Below are 19,490 nucleotides of genomic sequence, written 5' to 3'. Positions count from 1 at the left end.
AGTGATCACAGTAGTATAATCGGTCAGATCTCCATCCTGTACTAATTCATGATGGATCCTGGCCGATGCATCTCAGACCTCCATTAGGACAACCCACTTGGCATACGAGAAATAAATACGCTTGAAGAGAAAAATCAGTGACACACAGTGTTTATGGGAAATGACATCACAACTCCACCCAACACAGCAACAAATTTAAAAAGTTTAATGTACTATGCAATACTTTGAATGACTTTGAAAAAAGGCCAGTCGCTGTTATTCACTCGGGTAGCGTAAAGTAGGACTATTGTCCTGTCAGACTTCTTATCGTTAAACTCAGATTTCCAATTTGCTGCTACAGCGAGAGAAGAAGGAAGGGGTAATGTGTGGACATGAAATATTGGTTATAATCACAACCCCACAACTTTAAGACTCGCCCTGCACTGAAACAGGAAACGTAATGAAAAACAAAGACATGACAGCGTGGCTCATTTTTCTTCTTTTCTTGACTCTAACTTCCTCTATATGTATCCATAAAACTCCAGAGCTCTCAGAGGTATGACCTCATTTATTTGCTGCTCGAGTAAACAGAGAGACAACTCTCGCAGAGTACAGCACCAGGCCAAATAAGTATTATTATCGTTGCAATGCATGTCATAAAAAACACACATTACAGAACTAAAAGATTTTCAAAAGAATATGTTTTATTTTCTAAAGAATGCTTCTCAGACCAAAAGGTCAGATTCACAATGAAATAAGAGGAAATGATATCCATTTGGGAACAAGAGCAGATTTCAGTCAGTTACAATTTCTCCAGTTAGTTTATGATTTTATTGACACAGTGCTGTGAAAAAGCGTTTGCTCCCTTCTTGATTTTTTTCACTTTTTTTTGGCTTAGTTATCACATTTAGATGTTTCGAGTAATCAAACAATTAATAATATGAGACGAAGATAACATGAGTGAAAACAAAATGCAGTTTTTAAATGATTATTTTATTTGTTATAGGGGAAAAAGCTATTCAAACCTACCTGGCTCTATGTGGAAAACCATTTGCTCCCTAAACCTATTAAATGGTCATTGCAGCAAGAACTACAGTCAAGTGTTTCCGATAGCTGTCAATGAGTCTTTTACATCACTGTGAGGGAATTTTGGCCCACTCTTCTTTGCAGAATTGTTTTAATTCTTACACATTGGAGATTTTTTTTAGCATAAAAAATCCATTTAAAATTAAACTAATGTGCTCTTGGAGGTCATTTTTTGTAGGTCGGCCACAATCCAGGTAGGCTTGGATATCTTTTTTCTCATAAGAAATTAAATCATCATTTAAAAACAGCATTTTGTGTTTATTCCGGTTATCTTTGTCTAATATTAAATTGGTTTGGTGTGAAAGATCTAAGTGTGATAAATATGCAAAAAAAATAAGAAATCACAAAGGAGGAAAGTACTTTGCTCTGATCATTTTAATAAATTATTGATAAATTATTTTCATAGTGATTTTTATATTACTCTACTTATTAGGATAGTAATTATGAAATAAACAACATCTCAATGTTGCCACCCTGTAAAAACCCGACTGGTCATCATTTCCGGTTTTGACATGTGCTCTGTAAATATACTGACTTGACTCAACCTGTCTAACGTCTGCATGGAGAAACCCATGAAACAGGTTTTGCTTGTTATGGTCATTCATCCTGTCCATGCCAACCGGTTATTACTTCATTATATTTGTCTCCATTTCACAACAGGGAACAAAATCTGCTTTACTCAGTTTGTGCTAAAATATATTATATTCAAAGGTTTATTTGCAGTTCACAAAATATTGAAACAGCCCAGTTTTAAATGGCTCACAACAGTAAGGATGCTGAATACTGTTAGAAAATGTATCGTTATCCATGCATGTCCACCAGAGGAAGCAAGCAATGATACACAGCTCTGTACTGGATTGCTAAACCAGCACACTTGACAGAATTTAACATGTTAAATGCTTGTTAGACACAAACTAGTACCAGCTTAAAAAGCAGATTTGCTGTTTAAAAAAGAATTTGATGTAGAAACACATGCACATGGATTTTATCTTACCTTAATTTTGTTTCATAATTTACCCCCCACCACCTCTTTAATTCACATTTCAATATGAGAGCAAATTATGCATAGATTCAAACTGGGGTCATCCATCACAACTAAAGCACTGCTGTGGGATATGCATTGCCTCATGGTAAGTAAATGTTCTTTGTAAATCCTATAAAAATACATATATTAACATTACCTATAAAAAAATGACAAGAAATGGGTTAAAATGGCTATTGGTTGATAAAAGTGGCTCACATGCCAATGCTGAAAGTAAACAAGGCTTGCACTGCTCACCTAGAAAACAAGAACGTGATACACAGCAAGCAGGCTTCATGGGATATAAGTAAGAGTGCAGAGATTTATAGTTCATAGACATTATCTCCTTATGTTCACATTTAATATGATTCTTGCTGCTCTACTGAGCAGCTGTAGAGCTGGGACCAAATCTTATCACTGAATCGTATCCCTTCACTGAACCAAATTAAGATCTATCTTGCGAGGTAACTGTAACTAACCCTCAGAGCCACTGCTGTCCTTTTGTCTAAGATCTGTGGGAGTTTAGAGGGTTTAGAATATGTTCCTGGACTTTCAGTAAGCTCTTCTTTCTTGTTTGACTAAATCTGTATTATTTCAAAAATGCTAACTACGCCGCACTAATCTTTCGGGTTGCTTGACTCGGGTACAGGTGGAACTGAAAAGTTTATTAACCGAGCTTCTTGTTTCCCCATCACAAATATTTATTAGGATACAATTTAATTACTGATCACTTTGCCTGAAAGCTATATTAATGGAGCTCTGTATTAATGTGAACTAATGATGAAAAATCACCTGTCTCTATTATCCATTTAATAATTTGTCTCCATCATTTAAAGCAGTGCCTCACCACCTCTCACTTTCAGCCAATGTTACTGTATGCATACATAAAAAAAAGATATTTTACATAAAGTATTCAAAGTATTTACTGAGGTGCATCTGTTAGTATTTGTCAGCTGTGAACTTTAAAAGGTTAAACCTGAACTCGCTGCAAAGCTGTTGGTCCACATTTTTCATCTATAATAATTCATACATTTACAGCTTAGGAGCTCAAGTTATTTCCTCTAATCTGGGAGGAGAGTATTTAGCCACAGTTGAAGACTGAGGGTCACAGGAGGAGGAAAGCACCAACTTGGTTGTAGGACAGGTAGGAAAATACACCTTTTCAGGTAACAGGGGTAAAGTCTGAGCTTCTGTAGGGTAAAAAAACAACAAAAAAACAAACAAACCAAAATGATCTTTCTAATGGACCTCCAGATGATGCTGCTGGATGTCATTTACTTCATCCTGAGAAATTCTTTGCGGGTTATCTTGCCTCCATGCACCAAGCCCATTGATGGCGAGCTGGTGCTCATAACCGGATCAGGCAGTGGCCTGGGCCGTCTCTTTGCTCTGGAATTCACCAAGCAAGGGGAAGAAGTGGTGCTGTGGGACATTAATAGCAATTCCAATGAGCAGACAGCCAAGCTGGTGCATGAGATGGGGGGGAAAGGCGTACACCTACGCAGTGGACTTAACCAGCCGGGAAGATGTGTACCGCAACGCAGAGCTTATGAGAAAGGACCTTGGCCGGGACGTTACAATACTAGTGAACAATGCTGGAGTGGTGGCTGGGAAGCGCATCCTAGACTGTCCTGATGAGCTGATTGAGAGGACTATGAAAGTCAACTGTCATGCTCTGTTCTAGGTGAGAACTCAATGTTTAAAATCAAATGTATAGAAGACATTTCCCCAGTCACATCTGAAGCAATGAAGCTTCTTATTTGAGTGGTTTAACAGTCCAGATTTACTTCATCTTTCCAACTTTCTTGTTAGCTGGATATACTTGTAGATGCCAGTGTATCACAAAATTTTAGATGCTAAGCTTTGGGGCTTATCATAGCTTCTTTTCTTTTCTTTTTTCTAACTTGATTATCCAGAGCAATACTGTGTTTTTTATGAGTATGGTCAAAAGAAAATGTGTTCCTGTCTAAATATGCAACTATCATTGCAAACTACTGATCAGAAATCAATCAAGGTCACTAACCATGCACATCCAGAAGATAAATGCTGAAAGTTAATCAGCTGTGAAAATGCCAAACACTGGAACAAAAGGCAGAATGGTTTAGCAGCACATCACAGACAATACGCATTACACAATCAAATCATAGCACATCTTTGGCCAGTAACTTTTACCGACTAAGAATCAGAGAGCTGGAATTCTTTCTTTTGGATTTCATACTGGATAATCTTTTTACAGTCGGCTGTACACAGAGCATGTTATTGAGGGACACTTGAAATGTAAAATTGCTTTGCGTCAAGAGCATTATCCCATTCACCCTATGGACTAGCAACTTTGACGTCAATCCTCTTATTAACAAGGTGCTTGTGCAACATAAGCTACACATAATAACCTACACATCGAACAGTATTTAAGTCACATTTAACAACACTGCACAGTTTGTTGCCTCATTCCATTTTGCTGCTATGACAATGCATGTTTGTCTGGTTGTTCCTATGTGTGGGCCTCAGACAGTGAAGGCTTTCCTCCCCCAAATGAAGGCCCTGAATCACGGACACATCGTGACCATTGCCAGCGTCCTCTGTCTCTTCAGCACAGCTTGTGTGGAGATGAGCCAATGCAGGAGAAATACCGCTACAATAAGTCTATATGAGAATATAACTAATAAGAATATGGCAGCTTTATTATTGTGTTTTACACTGTTCTCTCACAAAGTCCCAAAATCAAGTAACACATTAAAATGCATATAACGGCACTGGCAGTCAAAGCAGGGCTGGCAAATCACAAATAATGAATATTCAGCATCTTTAAAAGCAGCGTGAATAAGCTCTGATGGATAGATTTTCTTTGTGGTAGGATTACTGTGCCAGCAAGTTTGCTGCAGTGGGCTTCCATGAGTCTCTGGCCCACGAGCTGCTGTCTGAGGAGGTAGAAGGAGTGAAGACAACCCTTGTGTGTCCCTACATCGTGGACACGGGCATGTTTGAAGGCTGCAAGATAAGGTATGCCAACATAATAATCATATACAGTTAAGGTCCAAAAACTATGGTGAGTGAAACAATTTTCATAAATTTGGCTCTCTTTCATGAAACAGTGACGATGTGACAAGAGTGCAGACTCAACCTTAAATCAAGGCATTTAACTAAAACATTGCATTAACTGTTGAGGAATTACTGCCATTTTTATCCAGAGTCCCCTATTTTCTGTTAATTGGAAATATCACTGAAGACAACAAGGCTATTTTTCTGTAATTCTTTATTTCTTTTCCTTTTTTCCCATTAATTAGATGGTAAAAGGTCTAGCGTTGACTCTCGAGGTAGTATTTTGAATCTAGAAGCTATATATGTGAACAAGTAAAAGAGAAATTAAAAACAAAACAAAAATCCATCACAGGCCAACTCAACAGTTTGGTACACTCAGGAACATTAAAATAAGATAAAACACACACAGGTTTATTTTTTAGGTTTATCTCTATCCATCTATGTAGAAGACTACAGCAAAGAGAAAATATAGAGTTCCCTAGAAAGTATGAACAATTCATCACCCTCAGCAAGAGCTAAATTTTGATCTAATTATTAGTTACTGTTAATCTCAAAGCATGTCTGTGTACTGTCTTCATCCACTCACCCCCAACCGGCCGCGGCACTCGCTGATCCTGGTTCTGCTGGAGGTTTCTTCCTGTTAAAAGGGAGTTTTTACTTCCCATTGTTGCCAAAGCGCTTGCTCATAGGAGACCATATGATTGTTGGGGTTTTCCCTGTTTTCTTTGTATTACTGTAAGGTCTTTACCTTAGAATATAAAAGTAAAGGGTGTTGTGATTTGGTGCTATATAAATAAAACGGGACTCATTTGAACTGAAAATTGAATTGAACTGAGAATTTAATTGGTTATTAAAAATTAAAGGTCTGTATTTCAGTTGTAGCTTGCCATGTGAAAAATTATGAAAACTGTGTCACTGACAATCCTAACATGTTTACTCCTAACTCTAAATTTATTTTGAGTGTCATAGTTTAGACACAAACAAGGAGAGTTTAGTCTGTAGACCTGAATATACCTCACTCACATACACATACAGACTGATCATTCTTTGAGGGTCCATCATACAGGAAGTGCAGAATTATTAGGCAAATGAGTATTTTGTCCACATCATCCTCTTCATGCATGTTGTCTTACTCCAAGCTGTATAGGCTCGAAAGCCTACTACCAATTAAGCATATTAGGTGATGTGCATCTCTGTAATGAGAAGGGGTGTGGTCTAATGACATCAACACCCTATATCAGGTGTGCATAATTATTAGGCAACGTCCTTTCTTTTGGCAAAATGGGTCAAAAGAAGGACTTGACAGGCTCAGAAAAGTCAAAAATAGTGAGATATCTTGCAGAGGGATGCAGCAGTCTCAAAATTGCAAAGCTTCTGAAGCGTGATCATCGAACAATCAAGCGTTTCATTCAAAATAGTCAACAGGGTCGCAAGAAGCGTGTGGAAAAACCAAGGCGCAAAATAACTGCCCATGAACTGAGAAAAGTCAAGCGTGCAGCTGCCAAGATGCCACTTGGCACCAGTTTGGCCATATTTCAGAGCTGCAACATCACTGGAGTGCCCAAAAGCACAAGGTGTGCAATACTCAGAGACATGGCCAAGGTAAGAAAGGCTGAAAGACGACCACCACTGAACAAGACACACAAGCTGAAACGTCAAGACTGGGCCAAGAAATATCTCAAGACTGGTTTTTCTAAGGTTTTATGGACTGATGAAATGAGAGTGAGTCTTGATGGGCCAGATGGATGGGCCTGTGGCTGGATTGGTAAAGGGCAGAGAGCTCCAGTCCGACTCAGACGCCAGCAAGGTGGAGGTGGAGTACTGGTTTGGGCTGGTATCATCAAAGATGAGCTTGTGGGGCCTTTTCGGGTCGAGGATGGAGTCAAGCTCAACTCCCAGTCCTACTGCCAGTTTCTGGAAGACACCTTCAAGCAGTGGTACAGGAAGAAGTCTGCATCCTTCAAGAAAAACATGATTTTCATGCAGGACAATGCTCCATCACACGCGTCCAAGTACTCCACAGCGTGGCTGGCAAGAAAGGGTATAAAAGAAGAAAAACTAATGACATGGCCACCTTGTTCACCTGATCTGAACCCCATTGAGAACCTGTGGTCCATCATCAAATGTGAGATTTACAAGGAGGGAAAACAGTACACCTCTCTGAACAGTGTCTGGGAGGCTGTGGTTGCTGCTGCACGCAATGTTGATGGTGAACAGATCAAAACACTGACAGAATCCATGGATGGCAGGCTTTTGAGTGTCCTTGCAAAGAAAGGTGGCTATATTGGTCGCTGATTTGTTTTTGTTTTGTTTTTGAATGTCAGAAATGTATATTTGTGAATGTGGAGATGTTATATTGGTTTCACTGGTAAAAATAAATAATTGAAATGGGTATATATTTGTTTTTTGTTAAGTTGTCTAATAATTATGCACAGTAATAGTCACCTGCACACTCAGATATCCCCCTAAAATAGCTAAAACTAAAAACAAACTAAAAACTACTTCCAAAAACATTCAGCTTTGATATTAATGAGTTTTTTGGGTTCATTGAGAACATGGTTGTTGTTCAATAATAAAATTATTCCTCAAAAATACAACTTGCCTAATAATTCTGCACTCCCTGTAGAAGGCTAAATCCAATTTTGCTCTTAAACGGACAAAAAAATGTCCTCAAATACTCAATGACACAACCTATGTATGAGTCTATTGCTAATGTTTCATGTTGCTTGATATTTTAAATGTTCCTTGATGTTAGGGAGGAAGTGGAACTGCTCCTGCCCCCTCTGGAGCCCCAGTATTGTGTTGAGCAGGCTATGAACGCTATCCTGGTAAACCAGCCATTAGTGTGTATCCCTCGCCTCACCTACCTGCCTGTTCTTTTCAGAGCGTGAGTCTCACAACCTTCACATTTTCCAGATACTAAATAAAGATGAATGCTTTTCGAAAATGTCCTTTTCTATCCATTTTCAACAGCTGATTACGGTATTTAAGCTTCTACTGTCTTTGTTCTTTTTCAGGTTGTTGCCATGGGAATCTAACGTGACCACTTATCGCTTCATGGGTTCTGACAAGTGCATGTACCCCTTTATTGAAACCACGAAAAAACAAGTGACAAATGGCTCTGTTGCAGTCGCCTAGTCATACATTTTTACACAAAGAAACAACTTTAGGAGTACAAATGTTAACAATACCTTCAAAGGTATTTCAAAGGGTCCACAATACATCAGACAGGACAAAAAAAAAGAAAGAAAAAAATGTGGGTTTTGTGAACAACAGGCCAAATTGTCCATCTGCAGCCATGAGTCAGTCAAATGGATATAATAAAACAGACTTTACATTTTCAGGCTGATCATTTGGAAGTCTGTACTGGATGACAACTCAGCCAAGTAGTCATCAGCCTCCAAGAAGATTTCAATAATGCTCATATGAAATGTAAAGTGCCCTTGAAATGTTTTCACCATAAATCTGTGAAATGCCCAAACAGTGATTAAATCCTACACTGATCCAAATGGGAAAGCTTCTTTAATAGCTGTTATGCAATCCTCTATACTCTGTTATATTCACATATAATAAAATGACCTAAAACAACACCTACAAATGCTGTTAGAACACAGCAAGCGACGCGTCTGGTGCATTGTTTTCCTGTAAAGATCATAAACTGTAAGCAAGAAAAAGTAAGTAACACTGCAAAAGGGGAATTTTATTAATCTTTCTCTATGTAGACCAAGAATAATAACTTTAATAATAATGTGTCTAGTATTTATGACGTATGACTTACATATAAAAATATGTAATCAGAATCAGAATCAGAATTGTCAGAATAAGAACTGTCCCTTCTAGAAAAAAGATGCTTAGCTCCACTGACTGAATGCTAATATGGACTTTTGAGTGGAAAATTCTGGACAAACTGCACTTGCAGATCATGCATGTATGAGTGCACGTGTAGTTTACGTAGCAGAAGAAGGCTAAAAAGTATTGCTAATCTCACAAGACAGAAGTGACACTTCTGTCTTGTGAGATTAGCAATACTAATCACAGTCACTGGACAAACATTCTCTAATTTTATGCAAGTGAACGAGTATGACTAACGATGAAACATTTCCTGCAGCACAATGTGGTGTTGTAAATGTCTCTGGTCATAATTCCCAGAATGAGCTCTTGTTTGTGCACTCAAGGAAGAACAACTGAAAAGTCTTGGATGAGAAGATTCAGATCATACACGTTTGTTTTTATGAAGCAAATATTTGGTTATAACGCAACAAACGATTGCGTACGATACTGTAAAACTAACCCTGAATTCAATTAGCAGAATCAATATTTATTCAGATATAGATTTACTGTAATGATACCTTCAACCACTGAATGGGACATTAAAGGTGCAATAAAAGCAATTTTAAGTATTTTCTATAAAAATGTTAGCAAGCTATAGCCATGTTTATTGTAACCTCAGTTTCCTGCTCATAGTGTCTTAGTCTTCTGTTGTCGTAGCCCATCTGCTTCAGTGCTCCATGTGCTGTGTATTCAGAGGTGTCTTTGACGCATGCAGAGCGATCCAGCGTTTTCAATGGAGCAAATGTTTCATCAGTCATCCAAGTGACTTCTTCAGTCTCAGCAGCGTACAGGTTGCCGAGAACTTATTTGCACAAGCTTAGTTTCTTGATTTGCATATTAACAATCATGAAACTAAGCCCATGGCTCATTGTTATGCAATGGTGCTAGTTTTGGTCATTATGCAAATGCACTGTTTATAAGGTTTGGGAAACCTGCAGTCAGCTGGGACTCAAGATGTCATTTGGATGAGTGATTAAACGCTCCTCTGACTGAAAACGCTCTGTTGTCATGAACAGAATCAACTTTCAGGCAATATGTTCAGACGTGATCATCTGCATGTGGTTATTTGAGTTACTTCCGCTGGCCTATCAGCTCCGAGAAGTCTGGCCATTTTCACCTGACCTCTGGTATCAAAAAGGCTTTTTCACCCAGAAAACTGCCCCTTACTGGATATTTTCTCTTTTTCAGTAAACAACTTGCTACGAAATAGTTATTTGCTGCAGATGATGTTGACAGTATCATAAACAGTTGAATATTGAGTCAATTTTATGTTCTACCTAAATAAACTGTCCAATCAGGGCATATTAGACAATATATACCCCCTTGATACCAGTTTATGAAATGTTCACTCCGTGCGTGCTTGCTGCAGGGGCTTTATTTACATTTTTTTAAACATCAAAAAAAATGAATCACCAAAATATGCAATCTGCCCAGAGATTCACAAGATTTAGCATATGTGAAGGATATTAAAGAGTTAGTATATCTGTAACAACTCTTAAATTGGCCAACATCAGTGCAAAATCATAATCGAGCACACCTCTATACATTACAAAGAAAGAGACAAAATGGCAAATCTTAGTTTTGTGCATGTAAGCACATTTAATTACCATGGGGAGCAGAAAGAGTAGGGAGAGTTTGACATAAGGGAGGAAAAGGGATTTTCAAGGAAACTGGTGCAACAGGGAAACATCCCTGCCACACACAGATTCGACAAGATCACATTACAACACGCTACATTTAGTCACAGATTCTTCCCAGCCCTACATGGTAATGTTGATAACACTTCACTTGTGGTTGTTGATATAAAGCACTCTAGGAAAATCAGAGGTTCACCAGCTGCACCCTAGACAAAGATCTAAACCATATTGAGAATATTCTTTAATGAACTACCTCTGCAGGGGACAAAACGTAAAACACTTAAAAACAAGAGTTAGCAGTTCTCACAAAGAGTAAACAAGTTCTATGCAAAATAAAGAGTTCACAGTAAATCACTTCTTCCTTTTTCTCCTCCCCTTATCAAGCACCCCTCCTCCCAATTGATTGGCTAGGATGCAGCTACTTTTTTTTCCCTACAAAGCAACAGAAAAATAATGTGTACAATTAAACAACATCAAGGAGGATAGTCTATTTTTCCTATTAATCTTGTTTAACTGTGAACATTTTGTAACGGTGAATATGAACAGTGATGGTTTAGAGTCTACAGAGTCCAAAGTTTCCTGTAGCCTTCTAAATCTGACTAAGAACACAGTGTCTGAGTTTTCTCTAGTGCTTTTACAACCAAACCTCATAATCTAAACAGTGCCATCCAGGGTCTGTGCCAATGTGCTTGAGTTAGCCTGTTTGATGTGCAAGTCCCCTTCAATTTCTTGTTTGCCACACCTGCGGAAAATAAAAAATTATTAACTTAGCTGAGCTCTCACATAACACTCTTTTTTGTCTCCATACACAAGTGTTTATTGAAGTGGAATATATTCACTTCATTTTTAAAAATAACATGGAAGAATTTACATGTGACAATTCTGTTGTGTTTACAGAGCCCCGCATCATTTAACATCTAACAAGATGTGGCGTTTACTTCTTTCTACACCCCTTATAAGCTCAGTAACACAATAAAAGACAGAAACCTCTTTGTGACTTGCATTTGCTGCACAACTAGCAGTTGCGGCACCACTTTCGATCAGAGGGTATCGGCACAGGTTGCCTGATGAGAGGCAACCTGTCTCCAAAAATTTGTGGTGTGATTTTGACTGTGGTCACTCTCAGAGAGATGTATTATTTGTTATTTGTCACCAAAGCCTAATTTAAAAACATAGAAAGATTGCTAACATGTTGCAATCAGAGTCAGTCTGCACCGACTGGACTTAACTACTTGCCAGTTGGTGTATTCTGGTTATACTCTGATCTAAAAGCAAAGTTGCTGAGCGTCTATGTAAGTTTGCATTTAAATCCCCATCCAAGTTATTTCTGCATTTCTATTTCAAATTTATAAGGTTCGGGCTGAATATAGACAGTTAATGTCAATTTCTATGCATGTATAAAGGGATAGAGTTGCAAACATTTTCCATTTTCACCAATTTATCACAGTTAATATTGTATTATCACAGACAGATTGCACGTAATTGCCAGCTTGACCCTGTTCAACTGAAAACTGATCGCAGACTGACTCCATACTCACACACCAAAATTGCTTTGAAGACCGCAGCTGACTAACAAGTGGCTCAAACCTGGTCCTGGGTTTCAAACCAATCATTTCCAAGGTAACAAGGTCACAAGTTCATCACACATAATCTTTGGTTGCATCTCCAACCACTGTTTAGTGTCACTATTAGCATAAAAAAAAGCATCAGACGTCCAGATTTTCTTCTTCTTTTTTTTTGAACCATCCCACACACACTCTTCCTCCTTGAACAATCTAAATACACGAACCCCAAGGATGTATTCTCGTGCCATCTCAAACTTCAACCTCACATCATCTACAATGCAACTCAACTTAATCAGAGAATCAGGTGTGTTATATTGTTAGTCCAATATGTAGATATAGGTAAAGTTCCCTTCTCTATAACACTACACCACCAAAACCTCTTTTCACTCTCATTTTTACTTTTCAGATCTAACAGACATCTATGCAAACTGACATCACTGTATGTGATTCATCAGATTTTGGACAGCTGCATTTGTCTGAAGGTTTTATTTAACTCTTTCCTGACTGGAACAAGAGAAAATGAGGTTTTTAAAAGACGTAACAGCAATGAAAATGTAAATGTTTTACAAGTTGAAAGGCAGTGTTTCTCATAGCTTACCCAGAAACTGGTCCATTTCCTGTCCTTTCGTTTGACTGCTGGTCCAACTCTGAGAGCAACTTCAATATGTTCAGTGCAGCCTAAAAAAATAAGCAACAGTATGCGTTATCTGAGCTGTAACCTGAAACGTATGAGTCTTGGAAGTCTTACTGTCTTGGAAGAAGCAACAAAAAGGAATGGGAGTGCATGAAGCAGCTGGCTTATACAGCCCCTATTTTGGAAACGGCTGGCCTAAAGCCTTTGTAATGTGTCATCATGACATTAACAGCAATCGTGTGCCTTTTGGTCAAACTTGCACGACTCCACACAAGATTTATTCCAAATCCTCTTCATGGAAAGTTGCTGGGATAAAGTTAGGAATTATTAAACGTGTTTTTCTGTTAGTAGCAAGGGCTCGGGACTTGCACACTGAGAAAGAAACCCGTATTACCTTTGAAAGCTCCCTCTTCCACTCACGAAATAAATATTTAACAAATGATTATTATACATCAACAGCTGACTATACCCCCCATCACTGAAAATATATTTCCCTGATCACTATTGTGGCTCACTCACAAAGGGCGTCAATGAGTGTTAAATCTGTAGTTTCTGAAATAAATACTCACCATATCATGACAGGATTCTACATCTTTCCCAATCCCATGACTGATGAGCGGTGGCTGGGAGGAGCAGTTAATCAGTGACACAAACTCATTCTTATTGTTTTTGGGAAAATCCTTGTATTCCACCTGCAAGCAGATGATACATTTTAAATTATTTATACTAATTTGTACCATAAAAAACAATTTATACAATTCAAACTGAATAATTAAGCTCATGAAAGTCAAACCCATTGTTTACCTGTAGACCCTGCACAGATGCCAGATAGCCGAGCTGTTCCGAGGGCCTGGTTAGGGGGCCGTGGGGCAGTTGATTCATGTTATTTTTAGTCTTCAGGATAGTCTCTGCAGTCAGTGATGTCCCAGCATAAAGCAGCTCGTTGGCAATTATGGCAGTGATCGTGGTCTTGCCTGGGTTGGGTATACTTCGACTGTAGTCCTTGGCCTGGGATCCTTGGCAGGCCCCAACTGCTTGTGCCACCTCAGGCATCATGGGCAGGATCCCTGCAGGCAGCTGCTGGTGGCTCAGGTAAGGCAGGCGGAAGTCCTCCTCCTTGGAACCTTTTGAACAAAAGGCTCCAAGGTTAATGATTTTCTTCATGATTGTTAATAGTTTTTTATTTTCCCATCAAGTCTTACCCAGTGTCCCCTCCTCTACAGAACCAGGTTCGTAGAAGGTCACTTTGCGCCCATCACCTGGCTTTTTCACTGGGGTCTAAATATAACAACAATTTTACTATATAAATATAATATAAACATTGGCCACCTAACTTATTTATGAGACTTTCCTGAGAAGGTCTAAGCAGTACCTTTTCATCAGTTTTGAGTGCCGGTTTTGGGGGTTGAGGCTGAGGCACTTTATACCCCAAGAGCTCCAGCATTTTCTCTGCTGCGTTCCTCTTGGCCACCTTCTTGCTGGGTCCCATTCCCTCTGCAGACTGCCCACACACAGTAACCTGGACCAGAATAAACAGATGGAAAAGATGAACGAAATGAGAAATTAACAAGCGGAGACAGAGGAAAGCAGAGACAGATGTTGCATAAGTGCTGCTGCCAGCATGCCTCGGCTGCAGCTGACTCACCTGCATGACAAACTCCCTGCGCCGTGGCAGCCCTCTCTCTGTCACCATGCTATACTCCGGCTCCTTCTCCTTCTTGGCCTGCTGGATCTGAGCCAAGCGGCTGATGGGATTCATTCCCTGTCCATATTCTGGACTGGTCTGCAGCTGTTGGCACGACAGGTTAATGATTGCTTAAGGAAGCCGTTAGGTGTGTAATCACTATCCCAACTCTAGTATAAAACTTGCACTACCTTGATGATAGATTTGGTTTTCTTTTTGATGCGGGGCTGCGTCTTTTCTACACTGGGTATATGGGGTAGTCTCTTCAACTCTCCCAGCACAGCTGCTGCTGCTAGCTTCTTTGCAATCTTTTTACTTTTTCCCTCGCCCTCTCCTGTGAACTCGCCAACTGTAACACGCACTACAAAAGTCTTCATGTGTGGAGGGCCCTCTTCTTTTAAAACCTGGAAAGCAAAAGTGGAAACACCTGATGTAGGGGAGCATTTATTCTATTAAACTCAATAGATTATGGGCAGAAGGAACATGCAGTGGAGTACAAATTGGTGAATGACATAAATCCCCCCCTAAATGATAAATAAAATCCATTTAAACCTCAAAGCTGACAGGTAAGTTGCGTTTAAGTGCAATTTCAAAGACTTGACTGATTTCTGATTTGTTCAGGTTCTCCTCCTCGGGCTCTCCATTCACCTGTCAAAAAAGAGGACATGTTTTAAAAAAAACAAAACAAACAACAACGACAAAAAAAACCCAGAAGCAATAAATATCACAGATGCCGAGTGTGGGCTTCTTTCCTCACCACTGGCAACTGTTGCAGTATTGGCTCCTTCTGCAGTACTTTCAAGGCCTTGGCAGCAGCATCGTGTTTGGCTAACTGCCGCGTTCGTCCTTTCCCAAAAAACTGCTGGCCTCCAATAGAAAGCTCCACATGATATATCATTGGTCCCACAGGAGGAAATGGGTAGTAGTACCTGGATGACAATTGAAGTTAAATACAACCCATTTCCCCCCCATTTCCTCAAAAAAAGAGAGAGAGACAATAAGATTTCTGCTCAGATTTCTAAATGATGCAAACTCACTGTTGCATAGAGCGCTGGTAAGGCCCTGGAGCCCGCACATTGTAGTTGAAGTTTGGTGGTCTCATCCCCGTATATGCGTCGATGGGTTTATAGAGAGGCTTTTTACCAAGTTTGATGCATAGTGCACTCAGCTCTGTAATATGCGTCATGCCATCTGCTTTGAGATAAACAAAAAAAACCAAAAATGAATTCACTGCTTCTATTTTACAAGGTGTTAGCAACAATTAGAAAAGAGAATACAATAAAACCAGTGGGAAGAGCGTACCTTGGTGCTTTCCTGTGCTGCGGGGTGTCCTCACAGTGGGTTTAGGGAGTGTAGTCTCAGCGAGGGCTGATGCAGCAGCGGAATGCTGAGCTTTCTTGATACTGGTCCCCTCTGCCTCCCAATGCTGATCTCCCAGCGTGAGCCTCACTGAGAAAATCTAAAATTGATTCTCCATCATTAGCACAAAGTTGCAGCAGAACAGGACAACTGTAATAATAAAATGATGTGAGCAACTCGTACCTTTGAGTGAGCTGGCCCTTGCTCACAAAGCAGCTTATATTCAGGTTGAATCTTGTTAAAACGGGCTAACTCATTCACCAAACACATAGGGGTCTTCTCTTTAGGGTTTGCCATGTTAGATACTGTTTATGGAAAAGAAAGATCCAAAATTCTCTTTATAACTATCTACAGGAACCATCATAAAGTCTCACAATCTCATACACATACTATCTGGCAAAAGCATTCCAGGTTCTAACAAATTTTTTAACAAAACATTGCAATAAAAGGGGTGTGAGATGCATAATGTGATCATAAAAACTAAACAATAAATCCCAAACTAATTAATTTAAATGCCATCACCGATAAGTAAGCTTTTTGACCAAACAAAATCAGAAAACCTACCTGTGGTGCTATTGTAGGGAGTGGCTGACCCTGCGGGGAGAGCGGAGCTCCTGATGGGCTGGCTGGCGCTCTCTGACGGTAGGGTGCCTGAGGCACAAGGGATGCTGTAGCTAGGCTGTGGCTGCAGGGGGGCAGAAGCAGCGGGCATGGGGCTAGCTGGACACTGAAACTGGAGCTGAGACATCCTCGCTGCTATAGCTAAGTTAACAGTAAGATGAGGTCAAGAATATAAATTTACAGTGGGGGAGGACTGCTGATTGAGGTGATCTGAATGTAGGGTCTACCTGGAAAAAGAGGACATAAGTTTTCAAATAATAAATAACTAGAATATAAGAAAATCTTCATTTTGAAAAAATAAAGCAGCATCAAAACCTTCACAAGAGCAGAAATCCTAGAAGTCAAAGATAAAAGGTGTCAGTTGCAGGACTGTTAAACAAAGACTTAAACACCTGAACAATTTACTTACAAGTGCAACAAAAACAGATAAGGGAACCAAGAGTAGCACCGTCCAGCAGTCAATCAGCACTGCTGTACACTAAGCTTAAGTCAACCTAATATTATCAGCTACACTAAAAAAGTAAACAGCACTATGTGAATTTACTATTTATTTTTCTGCATTTTGCAGTTGCCAAAAACAAAATGTTCTTTCTAGCACATTCAATCAGTCAGGAATGCAATGAAGAAAGCCTGGCTTTTTTACAAAACAATTTTTCTTTTTATTCAAGATGTAGAAGAATGTGTTTTCTTTTGATTCAAACTAATGTTTCAATACAGTCCACAGATCTCAAATGTAATGGTAGTGCATTCCATAGTTTGAAGCTGCAACTTTGAAAGCACAGTCTCTCTTTTTTTTAGTCTGGCAATAGGTGTCGAGCAGAAAGACTTGAATTATCTGCACGTTATATAAGGACGAAAGAGTTCACGAATGTAAGCAGGCATTTGATAATGCACATCTCTGAAAGTGATCGCCAAGATTAAAAAAGCAGGATCGCACAAGACTATTAATACTTTCCCCATAAAGACATCATTTGAAAACTTTCCCTGTACCATTAATGACAAGTTTTGAATCTCTGTATATATCAATAAAGATGTGATCTTGGGGCCTTAAGAATAGTTTCGGTAGCTGCCCAGGTAGAGACCACCTGCACCGACTTCTGCCAAACACGCACAGTCATTTTGTTCCATAAGTACGCCTGAAATATGACACAAACTGCTCAGTTCAGAAGAGCTTCAATGGTTACTTCCAGTAATAACTAAAATGTAATCAGCAGCCATGCAGTGCTTTGTGGCATCATTAAAGTCATGAAGGATAGATATTTTTGGAACATTGTGAGGTGAAGAAAAAGAAATGTACAATCAGATATCATCTGCATAACAATATGAAACCCGTTTAAGGGTATAAATACATTTCATTGTAAGTAACAGACATTTGACAGCATAGCATGAAAAAAAAAATCACTCTGGTAGTTAAATACAAATTTTGTGTTCATTTGAGCACTACAGACAATTTGCCAATTTAAAGAAAAGCAGGACAGAAACAGTAATATGTGTTGGTCCCAGCACAGGTCACCCAGTTTGTCTATACTGGGGAGATAACTTTATCAATCAGCCTATAAGAACAGTGTTGTGCCCAAAACGGATTAACAGCCTTTGCCAAAAAGCGATTGGCTGTATTTAAACTGCTAAAAATAACTTGTTGGCCTATACTGTGTAAAACATATGTCAAATGTATCCCTCATGAATGATATCAAGTTATCTTGAGCCACAAACAACATTCCTATCACATGGTAGAATCAGTTTATGGCTATTATATATCCATTTTTAACAAGTTAAAAAGTTTCATTGACAAAACAAAAATGGCTTTTTAAGAGTAATCTGGCCAAGAGGACACCAGAAACTTCAAGAAATATAAAAATAGTTATTTAAAGGTATTTTAAATGGCCAAAAAGGACTGGAAACATGGGAAACAAAAACGCATGGAATCACTGGAAATCACTTTTTGTGCCAAAAAGTGATAATCTGCCAAGTGACCAAGGGAACACCGTAGCCATATAGTGCCTATAATAATACAGCACAGTAATGTTTATTAACAGCATTTTCGCTGCCTTGATCTCACAGTAAGGATGCTGCTGATAAAAACTCAAATCACTTTTTGTTCTCATTCAAACCACAGCTGGGAGGGTCCGTGCTGTCAAAGGGGCCCTGGGAGCCTTCACTAACTGTGATAGAGCAGAACCACCATTTACATGCAACGACTGTAACCTGCATCTCATGCTAAGCATGGTTAAATACAAAAATAATACTAATAATAACTAATTTGTTTAAGAAAAAATGTTTACTATTAGCTCGATTTACAACACGAAAAACTGAGGCTAGGTGGTTAGCTGATACAGCCGCTTGCAAACAACCACGATTACTGTCTGGTAGGCTTTCTGGACCTGTATATTCGTCAATGATTTGACTAGCTGTGAGCAGCACAAGCTACTGGCAGATAATTCCTAATTAAAATCAGGCCGCCGGGTGGATGTACAAGCTTTACAGGGGAAACATGCTCGCTAACTAGCATATTCGCTACGAAAGGCAGGGGTGGACATGATAGGACAATCTTTGCAAAAAAACAAGACTCGTTGCTGAACAGGTGCTGAGAACAGCAAGACAACGCCCACAACTCACTGACAACAGCACTTGACATGTGTTTATTAAATTAATACATCAGAAAAAAGGGGAGGAAACATCTTGTGTTTAATTCAAAGCGAGTCTGGGAGCACCCGGTGTCACCGCTAGCTAGCTAACGCCGACAAAGTCTGAGCACAAAGTAAAGCTCACCTCGTCGCTCCTTCTGTGGGGTTTTTAGTTACTCCATATGACACGCTGATTTACGGTCGTTTGCTTTTGTTAATGGCCTGTTTGGAGAATCACAGTGCGTTATTTTGATATCGAAATGCGAGCGGTGAGGAGGTGGACATTGGGAAGACAGGGCAAACACTAAAGAGAATGGCACTATCTCGCTTCACTCTGCAGGAAGTGACATCGACTAGGAGGAAGTACTTCCACGATCTCAAATATTATCATTCAGGACCGAGAGGCTTGT

The 19,490-nt window shown here is 39.4% G+C and overlaps 2 protein-coding genes across 3 annotated transcripts; one reads left to right on the top strand and one right to left on the bottom strand.

Moving 5' to 3' along the window:
* Positions 1 to 3,316: 3,316 nt before the first annotated feature.
* On the top strand, positions 3,317 to 8,263 carry rdh20 (retinol dehydrogenase 20; the record flags this gene model as incomplete). The annotated part of the gene is given in 6 exon segments (XM_082535029.1): positions 3,317 to 3,565; positions 3,567 to 3,767; positions 4,595 to 4,693; positions 4,941 to 5,086; positions 7,881 to 8,012; positions 8,143 to 8,263. Coding segments are annotated over 6 exon segments (948 nt in total).
* A 2,268-nt stretch (positions 8,264 to 10,531) lies between these two features.
* Positions 10,532 to 19,428, bottom strand: stau1 (staufen double-stranded RNA binding protein 1). 2 transcript variants are annotated; one of them, XM_082533022.1, is made up of 15 exons: positions 19,226 to 19,428; positions 16,400 to 16,683; positions 16,019 to 16,140; positions 15,779 to 15,935; positions 15,514 to 15,670; positions 15,234 to 15,405; positions 15,029 to 15,124; positions 14,668 to 14,880; positions 14,438 to 14,581; positions 14,165 to 14,311; positions 13,995 to 14,070; positions 13,597 to 13,916; positions 13,362 to 13,484; positions 12,757 to 12,836; positions 10,532 to 11,335 (listed from the first exon to the last, which is right to left on the bottom strand). In XM_082533022.1, exons 2-15 carry the CDS (start codon positions 16,581 to 16,583, stop codon positions 11,248 to 11,250), a joined length of 2,079 nt encoding a protein of 692 aa, XP_082389148.1. In that variant the 5' UTR covers positions 16,584 to 16,683; positions 19,226 to 19,428; the 3' UTR covers positions 10,532 to 11,247. The 2 variants fall into 2 exon arrangements, with proteins under 2 accessions (XP_082389148.1, XP_082389149.1); XM_082533023.1 differs by having other exon boundaries at positions 15,514 to 15,667.
* Positions 19,429 to 19,490: the final 62 nt, after the last annotated feature.

The sequence above is a fragment of the Aulonocara stuartgranti genome, assembly GCF_965226115.1.
Source record: "Aulonocara stuartgranti genome assembly, chromosome: 5".
Taxonomy (NCBI): domain Eukaryota; kingdom Metazoa; phylum Chordata; class Actinopteri; order Cichliformes; family Cichlidae; genus Aulonocara; species Aulonocara stuartgranti.
This window is presented reverse-complemented; position numbering and strand designations above follow the sequence as displayed.